Source organism: Musa acuminata, chromosome BXJ2-9 (assembly GCF_036884655.1).
Source record: "Musa acuminata AAA Group cultivar baxijiao chromosome BXJ2-9, Cavendish_Baxijiao_AAA, whole genome shotgun sequence".
Lineage (NCBI taxonomy): Eukaryota > Viridiplantae > Streptophyta > Magnoliopsida > Zingiberales > Musaceae > Musa > Musa acuminata.
This window is the reverse complement of record NC_088346.1, coordinates 10,251,922-10,273,636: the sequence shown is the minus strand read 5'-3', so window position 1 is coordinate 10,273,636 and position 21,715 is coordinate 10,251,922. Positions and strand designations below refer to the sequence as shown.

General features: G+C 40.1%; 3 protein-coding genes across 8 annotated transcripts; 2 read left to right on the top strand and 1 right to left on the bottom strand.

The window, feature by feature from the left end:
• The first annotated feature begins 2,908 nt into the window (after positions 1 to 2,908).
• LOC135623082 (uncharacterized) lies at positions 2,909 to 7,469 on the top strand. 3 transcript variants are annotated; one of them, XM_065125609.1, is made up of 11 exons: positions 2,909 to 3,307; positions 3,434 to 3,522; positions 4,010 to 4,123; positions 4,233 to 4,349; positions 4,511 to 4,984; positions 5,210 to 5,595; positions 5,679 to 5,721; positions 6,102 to 6,161; positions 6,277 to 6,360; positions 6,433 to 6,549; positions 6,927 to 7,469. In XM_065125609.1, exons 2-11 carry the CDS (start codon positions 3,463 to 3,465, stop codon positions 7,227 to 7,229), a joined length of 1,758 nt encoding a protein of 585 aa, XP_064981681.1. In that variant the 5' UTR covers positions 2,909 to 3,307; positions 3,434 to 3,462; the 3' UTR covers positions 7,230 to 7,469. The 3 variants fall into 3 exon arrangements, with proteins under 3 accessions (XP_064981681.1, XP_064981679.1, XP_064981680.1); XM_065125607.1 differs by having other exon boundaries at positions 2,910 to 3,307; positions 5,684 to 5,783; XM_065125608.1 differs by lacking the exons at positions 2,909 to 3,307; positions 3,434 to 3,522 and adding an exon at positions 3,560 to 3,875 and having other exon boundaries at positions 5,684 to 5,783.
• A 3,854-nt stretch (positions 7,470 to 11,323) lies between these two features.
• Positions 11,324 to 12,124, top strand: LOC135623083 (protein MIZU-KUSSEI 1-like). The gene has a single exon (XM_065125612.1). The coding sequence runs from the start codon at positions 11,379 to 11,381 to the stop codon at positions 12,045 to 12,047; it is 669 nt and encodes a 222-aa protein (XP_064981684.1). The 5' UTR covers positions 11,324 to 11,378; the 3' UTR covers positions 12,048 to 12,124.
• Positions 12,125 to 15,310: 3,186 nt separating this feature from the next.
• Positions 15,311 to 21,529, bottom strand: LOC103997983 (MADS-box protein SVP). Of its 4 annotated transcripts, none has more exons than XM_009419338.3 (9): positions 21,258 to 21,529; positions 20,915 to 21,123; positions 18,067 to 18,145; positions 16,496 to 16,554; positions 16,319 to 16,418; positions 16,182 to 16,223; positions 16,064 to 16,105; positions 15,828 to 15,982; positions 15,311 to 15,626 (listed from the first exon to the last, which is right to left on the bottom strand). In XM_009419338.3, exons 2-9 carry the CDS (start codon positions 21,094 to 21,096, stop codon positions 15,611 to 15,613), a joined length of 675 nt encoding a protein of 224 aa, XP_009417613.1. In that variant the 5' UTR covers positions 21,097 to 21,123; positions 21,258 to 21,529; the 3' UTR covers positions 15,311 to 15,610. The 4 variants fall into 4 exon arrangements, with proteins under 4 accessions (XP_009417613.1, XP_064981682.1, XP_009417612.1 ...); XM_065125610.1 differs by having other exon boundaries at positions 15,828 to 15,990; positions 21,350 to 21,508; XM_009419337.3 differs by having other exon boundaries at positions 21,350 to 21,508.
• Positions 21,530 to 21,715: the final 186 nt, after the last annotated feature.

The following is a 21,715-nucleotide window of genomic DNA, read 5'->3' as shown; positions in this document are numbered from 1 at the left end:
CTGAACTCTGGAGAGGTTGAACAATTCCCTCAGGAAATTAAGATAAGAGTGTTGTGGAAGTATGTTAGACAGAGTGGAGTAGAGATCAAGGATAGGAACATTTCATCAGCCATGTTGTTCATCTTTCATTTTGTTTGGATAAGATGTAATTTATTACTTTCTTTCTCTTCCTTTTCTTAAGTATCTCATATATTTATCTGAATTTTAGACCTTCAATATGCTTGTTATTCCACCAAAAGAACCTGAATAAAATCAAACTACCCTCCAATTACACAGCCACAAAAGAACTCTAGCTAAAATACCTCCTGCTGCTGCTTCTACCATGATTAAACATCACTTTATCATTTGCTTTCTCTATATTGTATTCAAACACATTTTGAAATTTTCAAGAACTTCTTAAGCTAGTTATATATGCAATAATTAGATCCTCACTGTTAAAGGTAGTGGTTGTCAAGAAAAGTGGATTGATAGAGAAGCCTTTTCAGAGTTGTTTCCAGAAACTATTGAGGCCTCAGAGAAACAAAACTGTGTACTATTATTACATGGTAATTCAGAGTAATTCTTTTCAGTGTTTCAAATTGAGTTGGAGTTTGAAACTAAAATTTAGTTGGATTTGTTAACCTTGCTTTAAGGACTGGAGATAGGGATCAAATTTTCTGAAGATGGTATTTTGATGAATGTTTGAGATCTAAATCTATGGTGGAAGAAAAAAGAGTATTTTTTTTCTTCTTTTTTAGCACTATTAAATTCATTATTGCCAGACTTCCAATAAAATTAGGTATTTTCACCATTAATTTTAACCTATGTCCTTCTCAGGCCATATGGCATTATTGATCTCATCATGCAGCAAGTAAAGATGTATGATTGAATCATTAATGAGAGAATCCTAACCAAGATTACCACTTTTGATCATCCTTACAACATCCTGTGTCTCATGCAGATGCTCCCCTAGTGATTGGTGTCTTCCACCTTTGGTTCAGCAGTCAAATGACTCTCCATTTCATGTCTGAAACTGTTGCAGAACACTGACATTTGTGTAAACCAATGGCATCCACCACAGTTCAATCACATGCCTGTGTATTTAGACCATTACATCCTTCTCTCTGTCAAGATCTCAAGATCACTAGCCACACATGATGAATGCCAATCCCTAGAACAAGTATCTTTTGTCATGAGAGGAGGTGACAAGGTACAATCTGATTGCATACGTTGTCATAAAATCCTGTTCAAACTTCAAGACTGCTAGCTAAAGAAAGGCTTTTACAAGAGCTGAGTTCGCAGCACCTTCGATGTCTCCTTGCTTCTTGAAGTGCATATTGCTTCTTTAGCTCTGAATGGGACAAGCCAAGACCATGATTTGGATAAATACCATGTTCTAAGAATCACTGCAAGGTTATGACAGAGAACACCAAAGAAGGTCTTTTCCACTGCACTCTGTCTTCATTTACAGGATGAACAAAAGGAAAAATACAAGTGCTTCTTCAAGTTTTCAAATAAAACTTCTTTGTTTGTCATTTACTGCAGATTTTTCTTCTCAAAACTTAGCAAGTCAGCCATAAATCCTATCTTGAACCATGACCAAACATATCATCCAAGCTTTATTACAAGGACCAAGGAAAAATACAAGTGCTTTGTATTAAATTTCAGACAAAGTATGATGTTAATCAGCCTATCAGGATCAATTTGGTGGTCCATCCATATTGCTGGGGACATCTTGACAGGTGGTGTTGGACCAGCTCAAAAGCATGGTATTCTGCAAGCTTGGATATCTGATTACAAATCTGTCTTTGTAATATCAGAATGAGACAGCAGATACCAATTCAAGTTGGAATACACAACTGGATTATCTGCACCAGGGAAGATTATAAGTAGTAGTCCTTTCTGTGCCTGTCTATTGGTGCACAATGTTTGTGGTAGCTCCAAATAAAGGCAATCTGAAGGTGACAGAAGTTTAACTTGGTAGTCATACAAAGGATTGGAAGCTTTAGTAATCTACTGATAGTAGCTGAATGGCTTTGTTTTACATGGCAGCAAACCATGTGTTAATGTTCTATATACATCTAATATGGTTTACCTGCCAAATTAACCTGTGTTGCAGGTGAACAGAGCCAACCTGACAAGGTCTTCACTTTTCCTGCACTGTCCATCCACTGGCATCACACTCAGCAACAAAACAAGGGTAGTAGTTATGACTGCCCAAACTACAATAAATCTCTCTTGGCAACAAGTAGGCAGAATTTAGCTTAAGCTCCAAGATCTTTTGCCTTGTGATTTGTAAATGATCAACATGGCAGGTTATTGCACCTTTTGCAGAGCTTTTGGGGGCTTGTGGATGCAATCAAACTGCTTAGGCCATGTTGAGACATGTTTTGGAAGACAACAAGCACAGTTCCTGTCTGATCTGACTAGGGTTTATAAAATGATCGTATCTATCAATGTAGACATGAACCAGAAAGAGTTGAGCAGAAGAGGAGTTTTGTCACGAGAGAAGGCCGAGAATAAAAATCATGTGTCAACTACATGTGTTCATCAGCTGTGATTCTTCTACTGATTTGGTGGCAGAAGAATTATGAGTCTGCACTGTTAAAGGTCAGCACTCGAAGCAAGTCTTCCTGCACCAATAGGAAGTTTCACTGCAGCATCTGATGCAGTCTCTCATTGTACATAAGCTTCCATCATATCTCACCATTGTTGCCATCTCTCGAGTTACACCACCACATTACCTACGTGAAGGGTAAGGAATCCGGGTGGGACACGTTCGCCAAACCACACCCACAGAAAAGATAAAAAGGTAGGCCCCCGTGCCCAGAGCTGGAAAGTGGGATGAGGTGGGGTCACGGTTACTCGCGACGAGCCGCGTGGCAGAAGCCCACACCTTAACCTGCGCTGGCTCCACGCAGTTTCGCTAACGCGCGCTGATCGCGAGTACCTCCAACGCCCTCTCGCCTTTCGATCCTCGACGTCCCCTACGTCGCGGTGAGCCAACGAATGTACCTCCTCCGAGAGAGAGAGAGAGAGAGAGAGGGAGGGGGGGGGGGCAGCGCCTGACACCAGCGCCTGTGGCCTCCCTCCCGACTCGCTCTCCAAAGCAATCTTATTTGGAGCTGAAAAGAAGACGCAGCGTAGCTCAAGTGAGTTGGTGAAAGCGAGAGCGTCGCTCTTTCTGCGTCTCGTGGCTCCGATGCTTCTCGGCCCTCCCATCCATTAATGGCATCCAAAGCTGCCTCCTTGGCCGCAGGTCTCGCTATCCTCCCTCCGCTCGCATTCAACGTTCCCGCCCCCGTACGCGAATGAGATCACTCCTCAGGTCTAAAGATTGTTTAATGCTTTTCTCCTCCGGATATACCTCCATCTGGTTTCTTGGGCTGCTGAGGCTCGCAGAGTCTGCTTTCTCATCTCTTTACTCAGCTAGCTCTTCCTTTCATGCAAGCAGTGGGGAGGAGGAGGAGGAGTTGGAGGGCGATGAATTCCAAGGCGCGGGCGCCGTCCCTGGTCATCAAAGCTTCCCCGAAGCGCAATAAAGTAGGCTCCTTTGACGCAAATCCGAGACGGGTCTCTGTTTTATTGGGTCTTGATGCTCTTTGCCTCGGAAAAGTTAGCTTCTTTATTGCGAATTTGAGCCCAGCGCGGTTCTCTCTAGGCTAGTGAATCTTTTTCCTGAAACCGAAGTTTGATCCTTTTTCTTTAGCTGTTGATGCATACGGAATTGAGACGGATTGGCAATTTCGAGGTTGGCTTTTGAGAATACCTTTAAATCATTTGAACGCTATGGTTTCTTTCTCAAAGAGAGAGACTGTACTCTAGTTTCTTCTGGGAGTTTGAGGACAAATGGCGGTTTGCAATCAGAATTCGAAATGGGTTCAGTGATTTCCTTGGTAAAATTAAAGAAGAAAGCCGTATTTGAATTCTAGATGCGATCTCAGCTTGTTTCCTTTTCGAAAAGCTACTTCTTTACCATTGAGTTGTTGCGATTTTGTTGTCGTGTTCTTATGAGTTTTGCTGCGTGAAGGGAATCGACAAGGAGAAGAAGACTGAGATGCAGGGGAATGGATCGGTGGTCATAGCAAATGGACCCAACAGATGCCAATCTGGAAGAGAGAGGAAGATTGCTCTGCAGCAAGATGTATCGGTTCTACTCTGAATACTAATCTTCGCGTTCCATACGATTAGCTTCTCTGTCCGTTTTGTTCGATTTGCTTTTATTGAATTGCTTCATCTCATCCTGTTTGCAGGTTGATAAGCTCAGAAAGAAGCTGAGGAACGAAGAGAACATCCACAGAGCCTTGGAGAGGGCTTTCACCAGACCTCTGGGTGCTCTTCCTCGTCTTCCACCATATCTGCCTTCACCTGTAATTATCCTTTACCTTTTGCTTTCCTCAATCTCTCTTCTCTTTACGTATTCCAACCATCGGTAAACTTCCTTCTCAAGGCATCATAGAGCAGCAATTTCGTATCTCCTGATGCCAAAAGAGGTTTAAATTGACTTCAAATTCTTTTCTTTTTCCTCAAGACTCTAGAACTTTTGGCCGAAATCGCCGTTCTAGAGGAAGAGGTGGTTCGCCTCGAAGAACAGGTGGTGAATTTTCGGCAAGGCCTCTATCAGGAAGCTATCTACATCTCGTCCTGCAAGAAAACCAAGGAATTAGGATACGATGTTGACTCCCTTTCTCAAAACTCCAAAACCTTGGGGCAACGGAAGTCATATTCGAATTCAGCATATACTGAAGACTTGGCCTTCTCGAAACAGCTAGCCTCTTTGCAGTGGTCATCAAACACAGACCGAAATGTGCCTTCCTCTAATCAGTTTGTCGACGATAAGCTCTCCCCAAAGAAGTTGAAGTCATCTTTGGCCATTACTGAAAAGCAGCAAGGAAAAGAGAATCAAATAGGCGCTAACTGTCCTAGAAACTGTAGGCAATCTCCAGTAAGGAGAGCTTCGAAAGTAGGAACAGCTGCAAATGGAAACAAGCAGGCGGATGCACGGGTAACAGCTTTTGTCCTATCATAGCTTAGTAAAGATTTTTTATTTTTGTGACAAATGGTAAGTGACAAAGGCCGGGATTTGAATCCAGGACTTTGCAATAAACTATCAAAGATCTTTACCAACTAAGTTAACTGACATGTTAAACTTACTAAAATTTCTTTAGATATTGATGTACCTAATTTATTTTATGTGTATGGCCATCTGTGTTCTTGTTGTTGAATTCAGCCAAAGTGCAATTCCGTGGATAATGAAAGAACTGGAATAAACTTAAGGAGCACTTCCAGTGAAGCAAAATTGGACGAGTCCAATGCTCCAAGTGAATCTGAGTCGAGTGGGCCGAGCAAACTATCCGAGGATATCTTGAGGTGCCTGATGAACATATTCTCACGGTTGAGTTCTCCAGGGAACACTAAAGAGCTGCTCGAGGCATCTCCTTCGGTATCAGGTTCTAGTGGGAGTTCAGAAGAAACCGATTCTCTAGACCCATACGGTATCTGTGCAGAATTTGGAATAAGGGACATTGGCCCATATAAATATTTCCGAGCAGTTGAAGCGAGCTCGAACTTTCCAAACCTTCCCATGGGTTGTTCATTTCTTACATGGAGATTAAAGTGAGATCTCTGTTCTTTACTTGATTCGCCATTCCATTATTCAAGTCTGATGACTAACATTTAGTTGCTTCTTGTCCTTAAAGTGCAGACGTTTGCTCAGAGAGCTTGCATCAGTGGATTTATCAGGTCTCACACATCAGCAGAAGATTGCATTCTGGATTAACATTTATAATTCATGCATGATGAATGTAAGCTCTTAACTGGCATAGTTAATCTAAAAATTAAAGATCATTGGGTACTTTTCTTTCCGATAGTCAAGTCTTAGAGATCTCGGTAGTCTAAAAAATCATGATATATGCTTGCTGTCCCATTTTTGTGAAAGGTAATTATTCTGAAGCTACAAAATATATTGTGGCTTTCTTGTGGGCTGACAAAGAATGTATTGTCATTCAGCTCTAGTGTGTCCTAGACTGTTTATATAATCACGAGAAAAGCTGAAAGATTTATAGACACCCGAAAAGCCGTCTTAAGTAATTTTTTCTATTCTATGCTACTTCTAATCTCAGGCATTTCTCGAGCAAGGCATTCCTGCTAGTCCTGAGATGATTGTTGCGCTGATGCTAAAGGTACGACGTCGGATCCTTCTTTTCACTTTTCTGGATCAAATAAGCATTGCTTAATTGGATTATTATGAATGCATATCTTTAATGATGAATTCTAATGCCTTCCTACTGTTTACAGGCTATGATTAATGTGGGTGGTCACATGCTCAGTGCAATGACAATCGAACATTTCATTTTGAGGCTGCCTTACAGTTCGAAACATGTAGGATATCATTTAGTCTTTGTGAAGATTGATATTCTGTTTACTGACTAATCCTTTTAAAATACCTAAAAGGTCTTCCCTAAAGGATCTAAAAGTGATGATGTAACAATGCGAGGCATATTTGGATTAGAATGGCCTGAACCCTTGGTCACATTTGCACTTTCATGTGGAAGTTGGTCATCACCGGCTGTAAGTTCCCCCAGACACACCTTGTTGTGTAAATTATGCATATATGCTCTATGGCTTTGTCACCTTTGATCGCTAGCATTAAGATCTGCAGAGTGAGGTAGTATTTATACATTAAACAGAACATGTACGTGCATCATGCTGTATTCCTGCCACAAAATAAGCAGCATTAAGTTAGGATGCTAAGATTTTCAATGACTTTTGGTAGCCCCTCTTTGCATCTGAAATTTTGGCATTTGAATTGAAGTTTAATCTTAGGGTCATAAAAGAAATTGGGAAAACTATTAAGAGCTTTCTATACTAAATCACATAATTCTGGCCCTGACAGGAGTCTGAAACAGTCTTAAAACTGATCGAGTGACTTCGCTGACAATTTTCAGGTGAGAGTATACACGGCAGCTAAAATTGAGAAAGAGTTGGAAAGAGCAAAAAGGGATTATTTGCAAGCATCCATTGGTATATCCACACCAAACAAATTAGCAATTCCTAAGCTGCTTGATTGGTACCTACGAGATTTTGCAAAAGATGTGGAGTCATTAATGGACTGGATCTGCTTACAACTCCCAAATGAGTTGAGGACCGAAGCAACTAAATGCCTAGAAGCGGCAAGAGGAAGTCCCATTCAGCAGCCAATTCAAGTTCTTCCATATGAGTTTAGATTCAGGTACCTTTTTGCTACATAGATGACTCTCTCCACCTTACAGTACAATGTAGCTGATGAAATCCCATGGTTCAATGATTTGTTCATATCATTATTATAATAAGAACATTGAAATTTGTTAAATCTTTGTATCTTTTGATTGATCTAGTAGTGGATTGTTGTTCTGTTTTCCTGTATGCATGCCCGTATTGGGCATGCAGCTGCTGTAAAAGATGGTACAGAAATATTATTGATGAGGTTCAACTATGATTAAAAAAATCAACCGAGCCGATTGTATTCAGCGGATATACTATTTTTTGTTCAGAAAAAAAGTCATTATTTCAGTTGTGTAGATATTGGTATTAGACAAATTGCATGAAGATGGATGATAACTGTTCTTTCTGAGGAAAAATATGTACAAACTACAGCTATATCGATAAGTTGCTTCGTCTCAATACCATAACCATGATATGTTAGTACAAACAAACCCTGCATGACACTCTATAGCACGTAATGGTGGCGAATTGATGTTAGTACAAACAAACCATGATAAGTTGCTTCGACCCCTTAGACTAGCTGTGACCCTAATGATAACCATGATTAGCCTTCATGCCAAGGCTGGAGATTAGCTTTGGAGAACAATGTGTTGGATTCATCTAAATAATCTGAAGTCTTTGAGGTTCTGTTATCTGTCATTTTTCTAAGTTTTCCTTGGAACAGTCCGGACTAAAGTGCTTTGATGTTGGAAAGATTGTGAGAGGTGCCTGACAGGCTCCTTTGGGTATCCAATGAACATTATACAGCATGATTCCTGTTATTGTCCTCTGTGATAAGTTATTGGACTTCCAGGTTTTGTACTGATGTTCCAGTCCTTTCTTGTTGACATCGAGTGCTCTCACCAATGATTGCTTTTCATTCATTCTGTAGTTATTGCTGCTTCTGAACAGTCTAATGTAGGAGACATCTATGTGAACTAAACTCTGTTCACTGTTGAACTGATACTCCAATATCGATAACACTAGCAGATGCCATTTTTATAATATCTGCCTTTCCAAGGTTATTGTTGCTTGTTGTTGCATTAAAGTAACACTTATCCATCATGATCAAATGAAGCTGCTCACTCCATTTAATTGCCCAAATCAATTAAACCAGATGAAATTACACTATTTAGGCTTTGCTATTTCATGTAGAAAGTATTTTCCATGTTGAACTGTGTGTGCACATGAGATCAGAAAGCAAATGATGTGTGAAACAAGAAGACAATTTGCTGTCTGTCATATCTGGATGGGAAGTAGTTCACTGCATTCATTGCATCAGATAGCTTAGCCACTTTGTGTATCTGAAGCATGAGTTATACAGTCTGAAGCTAGTAAGATAAGCTACAAACAGTTCAAATGGTAGAGAGCAGTTCTGAGATACTGTAACCATGAGGATTATAGGCTAGTTTGGAATAAAACATGTCAAAAGTAAACAACTGTGTGATGGAAGTAAATGGCAAGGTTAATACCAATTGTTTCGCGAAGATCATGCTGGTTGTCAAAAGGATTAATTGCAACATAAAGCATAAACCTCTTTCACGGTCCGGTAAGACTGGAAAGCTTGCAGAGTTGGGTCTTTACTAATTTGCATAGGTGCAGTTTCATCAACAAGTCATAGACATGAAGAAATAAAATGATAACAGGTCCAACACTTGGCTTGGGCACCTACTTGGCTGGAACAAACTTGAGGGATTCTGAGTTTTAATCTCATTATCCAGATTCTTATTCTTTTTTCAAGAGGGAAGTGAGACACTAATGTTACTTTTGTGACCCTTTCACTTGAGAAATGCACCATATGATGTTTATGATGAAAGTGAATATGAGATACTGGTGAGCATGTTAATCTGATGCTGGCAGAGGGCATATGAATGAGGACTGCAGCAGTATTGGTGGCATGTAACTCTTTGAGACAGCCTAACTCAGGATCTCTGGTCAAAAGAGAATACAGTGGTGCAATACTTAGAGAATGAGAACGCTTGTATTGCAAGATAAGAAACAGAGTCTGCAACTTGTAAGAGTGAGTTCCTCCTCAAAGCTCAGTTACCTGCTAAAGACCCTACTGATTACATAACTGGATGATCTTGAATCGTATGTCAGCTCGATCATATTCCAAATCACGGCCATGTTGCTGAACCAAGCTCACACTCCCGATGTCGCTGACCACTTCCATGCACAGCAACTCCCATCTGTAATATGTGCAAGTTGTGGAGAGGTCATGTTTCTTCCTTTAGCAGCTTGTCCGCCCATCGCAGCCCCACCATCCACCATGGCATATGATGCAGACAGAGTACTTCCCCAGAGCAGTCCATCTCCATGAAAATGATCATGAACAGTGGACATAAACAGATCAAAACAGTACAAGAACAACATGAGATATTGCTCTTCCTTCTTCTCTTCTTCACTGGCGATATGTTTCTTGGAAATGAGAAGTAGGTGACGAATCACAGCCGCAAATGCAGGGAAGGCATCACATGGCACCGGGGCCACATCAAGACACTGCTCACTGTTGATGGAAGCCCTCGGCTCGCTTTGGAGACTCATGCTTGTCCCACGTTCGTCCTCATGAGGTCCTCCTCCATGTGGTGCTCCTATCTCAACCGTCACACATCAACAAGCATGGGGAAAAGAGACCATCTCTGTAGGCCTCCCACTGCCACACTCCAAAAGATGATTACGATAGAGCCTCCTGTGGCTACAGACCATTACAGTGTTGGATTGGAAATGATAGAGAGATCTACTTAGCCTAATGAGCAGCGCTAATCCATCCTCACGCCCAATCACTTCAGAAGAGGTACTGTTCATCGACAATGATGAATCATGCACCTGTAGTCCAACATCTTAATCAAATGCAGACATTGGTTCATCTGACTCCGATTCATCGACACTATTTGGGTTCTCGTGTTCCCTTGTCGTCCACGAGAACAAGCACGCGACAATGTGGAAGATCTTTGGGCGTCCACTGGTGTTAGCAGATGCAATTCTTACTTGGGCTGTTGCTGCGATGAGACTAACCACATTCGATGGTCCCTATCGAACACCTCTTGAATCATCACTACAACTTTCTTCCTTCTCAGTTCATACAGTGTGACCTCATTGTCTTTGCAATACTTGACATAATAACTTACGCCCAAGAAGACAACTCCACTTCGTTATGTGAAGAGAAAGGCAAAGCTACATTGAGTTGCAACAGGGATTAGGTTATGCAGTGACATTTCTCCAAACATTTTGGTCACAGCATCGAACTATCGCATGTGTTGTCCCAAACAAATTCCTTATCACGACCTGGTGATGTGGGCGACATGGCTGTGAGATGACTGACGCAAAGTGTAGCTGTACTAAATGAGAAAGAAACAAAACGACTTTGGGGCTTCCTCATCAAGCTTTATCGATGCTATTCTTCCCATGAAACCCATACGTAAAGAGGGATGCAATGAACAAGATCAGGAGAAAGAGTTCACACAAGACGTCTGTCTACCTATTCATTCTCCAACAGTACAAATCAAAGAAACATATAATGATCAAGTACTCTCTCTCTCTCTCTAAGTATAAAGGTTACAGAAAAACAATCAAGCTGCAGTTCTTGGTGTGACCAAGCTGGATAACGAAATCATTCTTGATCATTATCTTGTCACAAAGGTTGACTTATCATTGATGTCTTTACTTTATGCTTTCCACGGATGATGAGAGAAGAATGTGTCATGGAAGATATATCTGGAGGAGGGTTCATACCCTGATGGTTAGTGAGGCTCGAAGAAGGGAAAGCATAAAGCCAGCAAAAGCCAATATAGCAGAACACAGGAGAGGACCCTTTTCCTCCTCCTTTCCTCCTCAATGGTCCAAGTGGTCCGACCTCCCACGCCTTATCGCATCTACCCTTTGCCCCTCCAATCTTTCCATCACTAACCTTGGTCACATCCAACCCAACTTGTTGCGTGCCCTCTCTTCCACTTTAACAAAAGCTAAAAGATTCCATGGACAATCAAACCAACCACCTTCCAACCCTTCTCTCTCTCTCTCTCTCTCTCTCGCCTCTATATAGGTAATTAACTCGGTCCTCTGCCTTCTCATGGAGATACAATAAATTGCACCGTATAGAACTCCCCTGGCTACCATCTTCTTTAACTTGTAAACGTTGAGAGCGAGCTCTCCACCGGATGCCATCACTGACAGAGACACCAGGAGTGATGTCACTGCTCCGGCACGCCACCGACGGCCGCCGGTCCAAAACGGGCGGCGGAGGGGTCTTCAAAATGTTCAAGCTGCTCCCCATGTTGAGCTCTGGTTGCAAGATGGTGGCACTGTTGGGCAGGCCCAGCAAGACATTGCTGGCCGACAAGGCGATCGCGGTGACCTTCTTCGGGTACCGGCGGGGAAGGGTCAGCCTGGCCATCCAGGAGGATCCGAGGTCACCTCCCTTCTTCCTCATCGAGCTGCCCATGCTCACCAGCTCTCTCCACAAGGAGATGGCCTCCGGCTTGGTCAAGATCGCGCTGGAGAGCGAGACCCGGACGCACAAGAAGAAGCTGGTGGAGGAGTACGTGTGGGCCGTGTACTGCAACGGCCGGAAGTCGGGGTACTCGATAAGGCGGAAGCAGGTGTCCGACGAGGAGCGGCACGTAATGCAGCTGCTGAGGGGGGTGTCGATGGGCGCCGGCGTCCTGCCCTGCCTCTCCGAGAAGGACGCAGCCGACGGGGAGTTGACGTACATGAGGGCGCGGTTCGAGAGGGTGGTCGGATCCAAGGACTCGGAGTCGCTGTACATGATCAACCCTGATGGATCCGGCGGGGCTGAGCTGAGCATCTTCCTCGTGAGGTTGAAGTGAAGAGAGAGCTCGTCTCGGCTTTGTGTGCTTCTGTATATATTCCCTTCTCACTCCTAATCTTCCATCTTTTTGCTCGATTGGGTTGTCTCTGGGATAACAAATCAAACATAAACCTCGAATAACTTGTGATTTAAATGGTGGAATACCTCAGAGAATCACGTTTGAGTCCATTGCGACCTTCATAATTGGATGGAACTGCAAACCCCTCCATCCACCATTTCAATACCATGCCTACTACTTCTCTTGTGCAGTGATCAACACGAAACATTGGAGTTACTACTCCCTTTTTCTCCTTTATTCTCCTCTTCCATCTTGCACCCATTAATTGACTATATCTTGACTGACTTCAAAAACCAAAAAAAAAGAAATGCTATACATTAAGCATGTGAGAGAGAGAGAGATTTATCTCCAATTCTTGCAACCATCAAATAAACAGAACATATGTAGCTAAATGTTGACTTTAGAGAGAGTGGGATCATGTCAACCATTGGCTTATAAATTATCCAATATCTCCACCTTTTAGGATATATCATGATATTGTAATTGGCATCTACCAACTCAGGGCTACGATTACTGATTATATCACCCTTTTTTTTAATAAATAAAAATCTAATTTTGTCTATCAAAATCATTTTGTGTTGATAAAATCCACTTTTAGTGATGAAACATACCTTAATACACACATTCGTATGTGATTGATTGTGTGGTATTTATTGTTGGCATTAAAATATGTTCAAAACAAAAGCACAGATTTGTACGTCAACAACAAAGTTGATAAGATGGCTTGGAATGACTAATGATTGTAAATATTAAAAAGGTTTGAAAAGCCATTACCAGTCAAAAGGTTTATTATTTGTTATGAGAAAATCTTGACAAGAAACTTTATGGCAAATCTAACCATGTTTCATAGTACAAGACTATTCTTAAATTTCATTTCTTTTTTTCCATGGAATGAAATTATGTTGTCTTATTTTATTATTTAAAGATATATATATATATATATATATATATATATATATATATATATATATATATATATTGCAAAAAGTTCAAACAAGCCACTTGACATGCTAATCTTCTTGGATCCAAAATAATATAAGGTGGTTTTTACATATTTTTCACCATCATATTATCCCTTTAAAAATTTAGATTTTGTAAATATATATATCCCTTCAAGTATTTGAATATCTCATATATGTTACTCTCATTAACATCCATCTAACAAACTCAAGTTAATTAATTGAATTTAATAAAAAATTTACATATCTAAAATATCTTTTATTATGTTCATAAATTATTTAATCTCTTATATTTTCTAATAATTTTGAAAGGCATATCAATATCAACTTAAGACTCAAAATCATTTTATAAGTATTTATATGTATGTATGTATGTATGTATGTATATACGTATATAACTTAAATTTAGAATAGAAAACACAAAAATTATTGACTTTTTGAGATATACACATATACATATAGATTATGTAAATTTGCACAAAAAAATTCTATAGAATTCTGTTTGGCTTATTCAGTTTTTGCTGTTCATTTTTAGTTTTTTTTCCATTAAAATACTGCATAAAACATTATCTTTTGACTGTTCATATAACACACAAGCATGTCTTGTTGTGGACATCTTTACCTCTCTTCATCTCCATATCCACTCAACATTTCATGATAGGCATTTGGAGGCTTCACATCTGCTGCTACTATTCACAAAAGATATGATCACCTAACTTCACAAGAGCATTAAATTGCCACCATGCTGATCTAGAAGAAGGCCCTCTCCATCAATCAGCATCGAGCATGGCTTTCATACAGCTCATTCTATCCTCATCTGTACTTTGGGAGTGCATGAACATGGTTTCGGAGGCACAGTTGAGCTGCAAAAAGCTGGTGACCTAAAGGAGCTCCCATGAGAGCTTATGGTGGTGTCTGCTTGGGGCCACAGTTTTGACTCAGTGATAAAGGAAGAAGATAACCCATTACACATTCAATCATGGAGGTCTTGCAGTTGCATGCTCGTGTAATATATACGTTCACAGATAAATATACTTTGCATGGTTATTCTTAATGTTGTCTTGGTGAGTATTGATTGTACTTGGAAGATGGCTGAGTAAATGATACACAAATGACACTGTACATATTTGTATATTTCTGTGTATATTTTATGTATAGTATTTATTACATACATAAATGATACACACATTTTATATTATATCTACATCAATGATAACAGGTAGGGTGTCGAGAATTATTAAAAATAGCTACATACTTTCTAGATTTCATATGTTCATTCAAGTTTTAACCCAATTTTAATTTAAGATTAAATTAAAATATTAAATCGTCCCCTTTAGCCTCATCCATATGGTTCCATTAAATCCAATCAAAATAAATCTTGATAGGTAGCAAAATCCAATGGCAGGCGACACCGGAATGGGGTTTGTGACATCAAAATCCAATGGTAAGCGACATCCAAATGGTGTTCATTTTGCTTAGTTAAGTTGACAATGATGAGAGATCATGTGAGGCTTGCAACTCCTGTGTGCCTTAGACAAATCCAAATGCATGCTAGTTGTAATAAAAAAGCAAAATAATCTAATTGTGATATAGAGAAGAAGGATACATTCAACCTTTATATGACATGGGATATTTCATATATATTTCAAGTAATATTGCAGTATGAGAAGGTCTAATTAGATTGCATCTATATTTTTTAGTTGGTGTTTTATTTGCTGTTAATGGACTTGCAGCCCAATTAGAAGCCAAAAAAGCATCTTCTGTGTAGGAGAGATTTCCAGTGACTCGTAAAATAGGATTCATAGGAAGGTTAGCTGCGGTCGTCAGAGTCCCATGAATACTGACCAATGAGAAGGCTTCCTTCGGTGTACGATGGCTCGGCTGATACAGGTGAGCACACAGAAAAGACTACATATAAAAGACTGGAGCTGCCATGGAGAGACCGACTCGACCGTGAAATCTTGCAGGGGTGACTGTAACTCGGGCCCGTGACAGACTACGCCAAGCCCAGATAAGTTTCAGGGAAATGGTCCTACTCGATTGCAGAACATAGTCATCAAGTGTTCTCGGAACTAAACATTTGATGCATCAGAACAGTGTCGGGATGATCAAAGGCAAAGTTCTCTAGTTTCTCTGCTATTTGTGTTGCAGGAGATACGAGGGTTGTAGCTTCATTCATGGCCACAGCATCTCAAGGCACTGTGGAAGCCAACTTTGTATCCACAGAGACATGTAGGGGAATCATTCCTTAAACCTCCAAATCATTGGCCATATAGCAATAATATGTATCATCCTTCAAGTCCCAAGGTGGTGGCAGACAGTAGTAGCAGAAAGAACAATGTTCACTGGTTCACATACCACACATGCTGGTTCATAAGCATCTAAACTATTACATACTGCAATCCTCTTACTACAACTGGACCAGCTTCATACATAATATACCTGCATTACTTTACAATTAAGATTCCACAGCTGGTGATGGCTACAAGTTTTCTCCTCAGCTGCATAGCCTCCTCTTCCAACACTAGCTGTTCATGGTTTCATCTAGCAGTAAGGTAGCCTGTGCCAGAAGAAGCAACGGGCTTGTCACAAGAGAAGTACCATGAAAAATTTTGTGCAGGTTGATCTCTTCATGATTGGCAGAAGAGATGTGATGGCATACGTTGACTTCATCAACATATGATCTCTTCGTGAAGAGATGTAACATGGTTTCATCTAATGTTTGATTGCAGGATAGCATATGTTGACTTCATTAACATACCCGAGTTTGAGAGATGTGACAGAACTGTCATCACATTCCTGAGGCCCTCCTGGGTGTAGAGCATTGGTGACGGATTCAGAGGATTGTCCATCTTCGTTAACAACATTCTCTTTCTCAGCCATGATGTGCTTCCCCAGGTTGGGCATCTCCATCGCCTGCATCCCTTAAAATCTTCACTCATTCAGTGTGGTTGAGAGAGGAAAAAGAACCTGCAAGCTTGGTGGTCATGGACTTACACGTTGTCTTAGCCTCACATTTTCTTCAGCCAGCTGCAATGCCTGTGCACCAAAGAAATGGCCAAAAGTCATCAAGAGAAGTAGATCACGAGACTTAATATTGATGCATCTCTTTTACCTTTTGTTGAAGAGTACTAATCTGTTGCATGATCTGTGTACCCTGAGAAGGATCAACATCAAGCACGGTTGGGTTTTAGATGTTCTTACATGCCAAAACGATAGAAATGGATCAATCATCATCATCACAAGGTTTACCTTTCTGTCGACCACACGATCTAATCCTGTTTCAAGGGTTTTCTCCAGCTGCTGAAGCTCCTCCAGTGTCAGACTTTCAAGTGCCTCCCCTCTCATCTGCCTATATGGGCGTAGCACATTTAAGGATAGAACATGATTGAGCATTTGACATCTCATACATCAGGTGTATCGGCAGACCTTAGTTGGAGGCTTGCTTCTGCAACTTGTTTCTTTAGACTTACATGCTTGTTGTCCAACTGAAGAAGGGCAGGAAACATACTCATGTTAATTGGAAGTACCACAAGTAAATCAATGTAGTAAACAATAATAATACTTGTGTGAAGTCTTACGGCAGCAACAGTAGTGTCCAACTCCAGTTGGATTATATATATAACATGGACATCGAGGACAATGCAATAGAACAGATTGGAATAAGTGCCAAATGCATATATTATTGGCTAGAGACTCGATTAAGATACTAATATATGACATGGAAATAAGTGGAGTGTCCCATTTCATCCAGAAACAGCTGAAGTTTCAAGCACTATTTCCAACTCATTGGCAGTGTAGGGTTCTTCATGAAAAATATATGAAGAGCATTAAGCAAGGATCAGAAAAGCCTTGCTTTTATTGTCTCCAGTTCTCAATAATTTAGGGGCTAAGCCCAATGCAATGTTCTTCTCAAGCAGAGACCATGGTCTTCTAAACCCAGCAACTAACATTAGGTCCTAGTGCAAGAGCTACTAACATAGGTAAAAGAAGTAGAAGATTCATCCAAGAGGAGTCTGAAGGGAGTAGTTCAAAAAGTTCTTTGGCATTTAGTATTATTCAATTCATTTATTTGCCAACAACAGCATTACTAGGTACAAATTTCATAGAAATAAATTTTAGGCAGTTGATCACTCTTCTGCTGTACCAAAGTAAATAAAAAATAAAAAATTGTATTCGACTGTCTGGTTTCTTTCATCAGTTTAATCTGCTTCTAGAAAGAACCACTGTGATTCTTAAGAAATTACTATGTTATTCGGTCAAATACTTATTTTTAGAAGGCAATCAATACTGGTTAACTACTGTGATTTTTAAGAAGTCACTACTTCTTGCAATTTGGTATTTTTTATTGAGACAATGATGATTAAATTTTCATAATTGTAGAACAACCTATGCCAAAAAAAGATTGGTGAATGGCAAAAGGCAGCAATCTGACTTGTCTTTGTTAGTCATTGTTTAAATGATAAAACTGGATAATGAAAGAATAAATTCGAAAGATTCAGTTGACTGCCTAAATTCCTGTGACCATTTAGCTCTACCAAAGACAACCCTATATGGTGTATCTTTTCCGAATAAGACATAGATGTTGCTTCTTTTACAGACCTTTTTTCTTTCATGTTACAACATTTCAGAAACTCCCAACTGTATCTTGCATCACCGCATGCACCTGAGTCCTTGTGATTCCACGTGTAAACTACATTATAATCATGCATGTAGAACTCCCTTGGTAACACTCTAAAAAAACCCTCACTTCACCTTTTATACATCTTATGATTCTTCCTCTGCTGGAAAAAAAAGAACAATCTCCTACTCATTTCACTTATGAACTACCATTGCTTTCCAACTTTAAGGCAGTCTTGCCTGAACATAAATGTTTAATGGATGCTTGTCATTTGTTTAATGATGTATAACTGAAACAACTTTCAAGAACATTGCTTTTTTATTTCTTCTTAGGAGTTTGATATAAGCTCTAATGAAAAGGAATCAAACTAGATACTTACATTTAAGTCGAGGGAGAGCTGATCTTGTTTCTCTAGATTCTTGGAGTGTGTGCTATGCTTGTCAAGGATCTTCTTCATGCTTCAAAACAAAGAAGAAATAGTATTTGTTGGATCAAAATGTGTTAATTCTTGAAAATTTAGATCTTGTTCATGGGGATATAACTTCTTTATATAACAGGCAGTTGACAATAATTCTTTGACAACATGCAATGTGATAAATTCGATTGATCGACTGTCATAAATATGTTCAGAGAATTTTCTCTTATAAAATGTCTTCCGAACGATAAACCTTTCTGCAATGAAGGAAGTCAATATGCAGGTCAGAAGTTGTGGTCATTTATTGTTCAGTAATCTTGTTGTTTCGTAAAATCCGTTCTCTAAGAAATAACTGATATTAGAATATCTGATAAACAAAAAAGCATCAAGTCACATTTTCATTGTAAGATAGAGTATGTTGATTATGCCTTGGCAACCATCTGGAATACATTAGTAGCATTCTAGGTTAATGTTAACAATTTGTTCAACCGACTTACATCCTTGCGCTTTGTTAGCCTTTGAATTTGGAACAATCTAATTTTTTATAAATTGGTTTCAAAACATGTACATTGGAGTGCCAGTGCAGGCCATTGGTGTAACATTAGGCTATATATTGATATAGTATGTGAGCTTTGTTACTTGAAGTGCACACTGTGAACGCAAGAGGGAAAAACAAAATCTCAAAACAAGGCATTTGGTGGTATAAAGAAGAGGACAGACCACAACATTTGGTTCAGCGTAATCAAGAATCTACAATAGATTCTTCAAAGAGTAAGGAATGAGATTAGAAAGGCAAAGAAAAGGCCAAATAAAACAGCAGATAACAGTGAGCAATTCTTGATGATAGCTATTCCAGCTGTAGTGTCAATTTCATTGCTTAAAATCCAGGTCAAGGTGCAAAAGAAGATAGGATTCTCGAGCATTTGTAGCTGTATCACGGCTTGCCATGTTTATCATTGTACAAGGAGGATTTTGATCATAAGACCATACAATTAGAGCTAGATGTATTTTTGTTTACGGATGAGATGCTAGTAACCATGTCAAACTATAACTTAAGGATGATGATGGTGACTAAATTATTCCATTTGGAATATGCAAGCTATAGCCTAGTTTTCAAAATCTTCCAAATCATTCTATCAATTCATTGTGCAGTAGAGTTTAGAGTTACCAAGCAAAGAACACCTTGACATCATTTTTTCTTTTTCTTTGAATGGTATGCATGAGGCCTAAGTCATACCTGTAATATACCAAACATATACACAACATTGGATGGAATGGCATGAAAGTTTGAAAGACCATGTGGATTTCTTTATGTTTGTACGCCAGCCTAAAGGTCTTAACACAGCTAATTCCAGGTTACCAGCTATTACAGTGTGTTCTTAATTCTTCCTTGTTCTACATAGTGTTCTATGTAGAACACTATGTAGATATAGTTTGTGGGTGATATTAGGGCTGAAGCATGCAAGTGGATATAGTTCGCTTTGAATGCTTGCTAGTTTGATGCCAAACAAGAAATTAAGATATCGGCAGGAGCGTTGGATGCATTGTAGAGAAGTATGTAAATGGTAGGATTGAAGAAGAATAAGTTCTTTAGGTTTGGACGTACATATGGATGAGAACGAAGAAATCTCTCTTGTCGCTATCGAACCTAATGATGAATTTAGCTGTGCACAAAGGTATATATGTTCTAAATGGATTCAAGTAACTTTCACAAACTAATAGTTAAACACTTAGTTCCGAAGAGCATAGACAAATCATAGTAGACGAATTGTAGATTACATTGTTGAGATTTTAATTACATGAATATTAGTCAAACTAGTCAAAACTATCGTTTATTATTAGTCAATACCTATATACGAGTCCTATTTTCTTTCCAACTCTTAGAAATATGAGACTATGTTTACTCCTATTTCAATCTTTATGTCACTCATGAATCTTTTCCGAGATCACTGATACTACTCATTGGCTCCTCTTTGGAGGACTTTGACAAACGTGCTAACTTCGATGAGAGTTGGGCTACCGTAAAATAAATTACAGTCAACGGGAGTTGTGATTCCTAAACACTAAATATATCACAACCTACCTTCAACAGCATATGATTAACTAGCATCAAATATGTAGCATTTGGATTCTATCATCATCGGAAACATAAACAAGCAAGGACTAGAAACCAGTAAATTGCTAGCTTCATCAAACTAGTGATGGAAAGCAATATATCATACCATATTTTGCTTCAGAAAAAAGAAAAGAAAAACACTCCATACTCAGAAATGCATGGAATTCAACAAGCAAGATAAACCAAAACCATGTATGTTTCAGACACGGTGAAATCCAGATGACGTTCATTAACCAAGCCTTCAAATCAAAACATGCATCCACGTCGGGTAAATAGAAAACATATATAAAGAGAGAACTGTTGGTGACTCCCATTCCGATATTTATAGTGTAGCTCAGGTTGTTTATCGGATTGTTTCAGGTTCTTATGGTTGATGGTGCAACAGTAGAACTCTGTTCTCATGGCCACTACTACTTCCGATCAAGTCCATGGTAGCTATTGGAAACCAAAGCCTCTGATCATGATATAAATCCAACAAAATCCACCAATAATCTTTCGATTCCAAGTACACAAGCGCCTTCTTTTCAAGAAGATCTTGCAAAAAACCAAAGAAGATTTCAACTCACGCTACGAGTCAGCAATATAAATGACCTAAACACATCCGGAGAAACTTAGTCGTCATGCTATGTTTCCTGTAAGTGTTTTCCTTGGACGAAGAAAGTAGATCTCGTGTGGATGAGGTCAGGTCAGGATTACCTGGAGCTGCAGAACTCGAAGAGTTTACCGGTGGAGGAGAAGACGATGAGCGCGACGTCGGCATCGCAGAGGACCGACAGCTCGGCTGCCTTCTTGAACAGGCCCCTCCGCCGCTTGGAGAAGGTGACTTGCCTCGCCGCCGTGTTGTCTATCTTCTTTATCTGGATCTTCTCCCTCACCATCGTCTCTCCTCCCGCAGTCTTCAAGATCTGAGCACAAAGAGGGTACCAAAGCTCCGGATGACACAACTAGTGGCAACGAGATGCACGTAGACATGTAGATGGGGCGGTTTAAGTAAAAAGAAGCAGGTAAAAGAGGTCCTAGTTTCCAAATCAAGCATTACCAATCAGGAGCGTAGATGTTCTGGGGGGAAGGAAGATAAGATGAATAGATTAATGGAGATGTGGAAGTGGAGGAGGGCTATTGGGAACCTACGCAATATGAAACGATGGAAGGCAATATGATCCAAGGGCAGCCGGAGCTCAAGGAGACCCGGGATTGCTCTTCATCTGTCTGCCAACAATACTGGAGAGAGGAGGGATGGCTGCTAGTTCATGGCTGGGTGCCGGAAGAAGGGGACCCCCTTTTATGGTAAAACAGTACTCTCCCCTACCGCCCCTCACCTCTCTCTCTCTCTCTCTCCAAGTCTCACCCAATGCAGCATCTGCTACAGATGTCAGATTTCGTGCGGTCAGCCGTACGATGGAGAGTAAAAATCTTGACGAGACGGGTCCCCAGTGTTAGAGTCCCCAACACACACTAGACTCGGGATGAGTGGGGTCCGCTGACCACCCAGAGTGG

Coding starts and splice junctions, on each gene's coding strand:
- LOC135623082 (XM_065125607.1), top strand. CDS start 3,463: ATGAATTCCAAGGCGCGGGCGCCGTCCCTGGTCATCAAAGCTTCCCCG. Junction 5,784..6,101: donor ATAATTCATGCATGATGAAT/GTAAGCTCTTAA, acceptor TTCTAATCTCAG/GCATTTCTCGAGCAAGGCAT. Junction 6,550..6,926: donor GAAGTTGGTCATCACCGGCT/GTAAGTTCCCCC, acceptor GACAATTTTCAG/GTGAGAGTATACACGGCAGC.
- LOC135623083 (XM_065125612.1), top strand. CDS start 11,379: ATGCCATCACTGACAGAGACACCAGGAGTGATGTCACTGCTCCGGCAC.
- LOC103997983 (XM_065125610.1), bottom strand. CDS start 21,096: ATGGTGAGGGAGAAGATCCAGATAAAGAAGATAGACAACACGGCGGCG. Junction 18,146..20,914: donor TTCGAGTTCTGCAGCTCCAG/GTAATCCTGACC, acceptor TTTGTTTTGAAG/CATGAAGAAGATCCTTGACA. Junction 16,106..16,181: donor TTAGTACTCTTCAACAAAAG/GTAAAAGAGATG, acceptor TTTGGTGCACAG/GCATTGCAGCTGGCTGAAGA.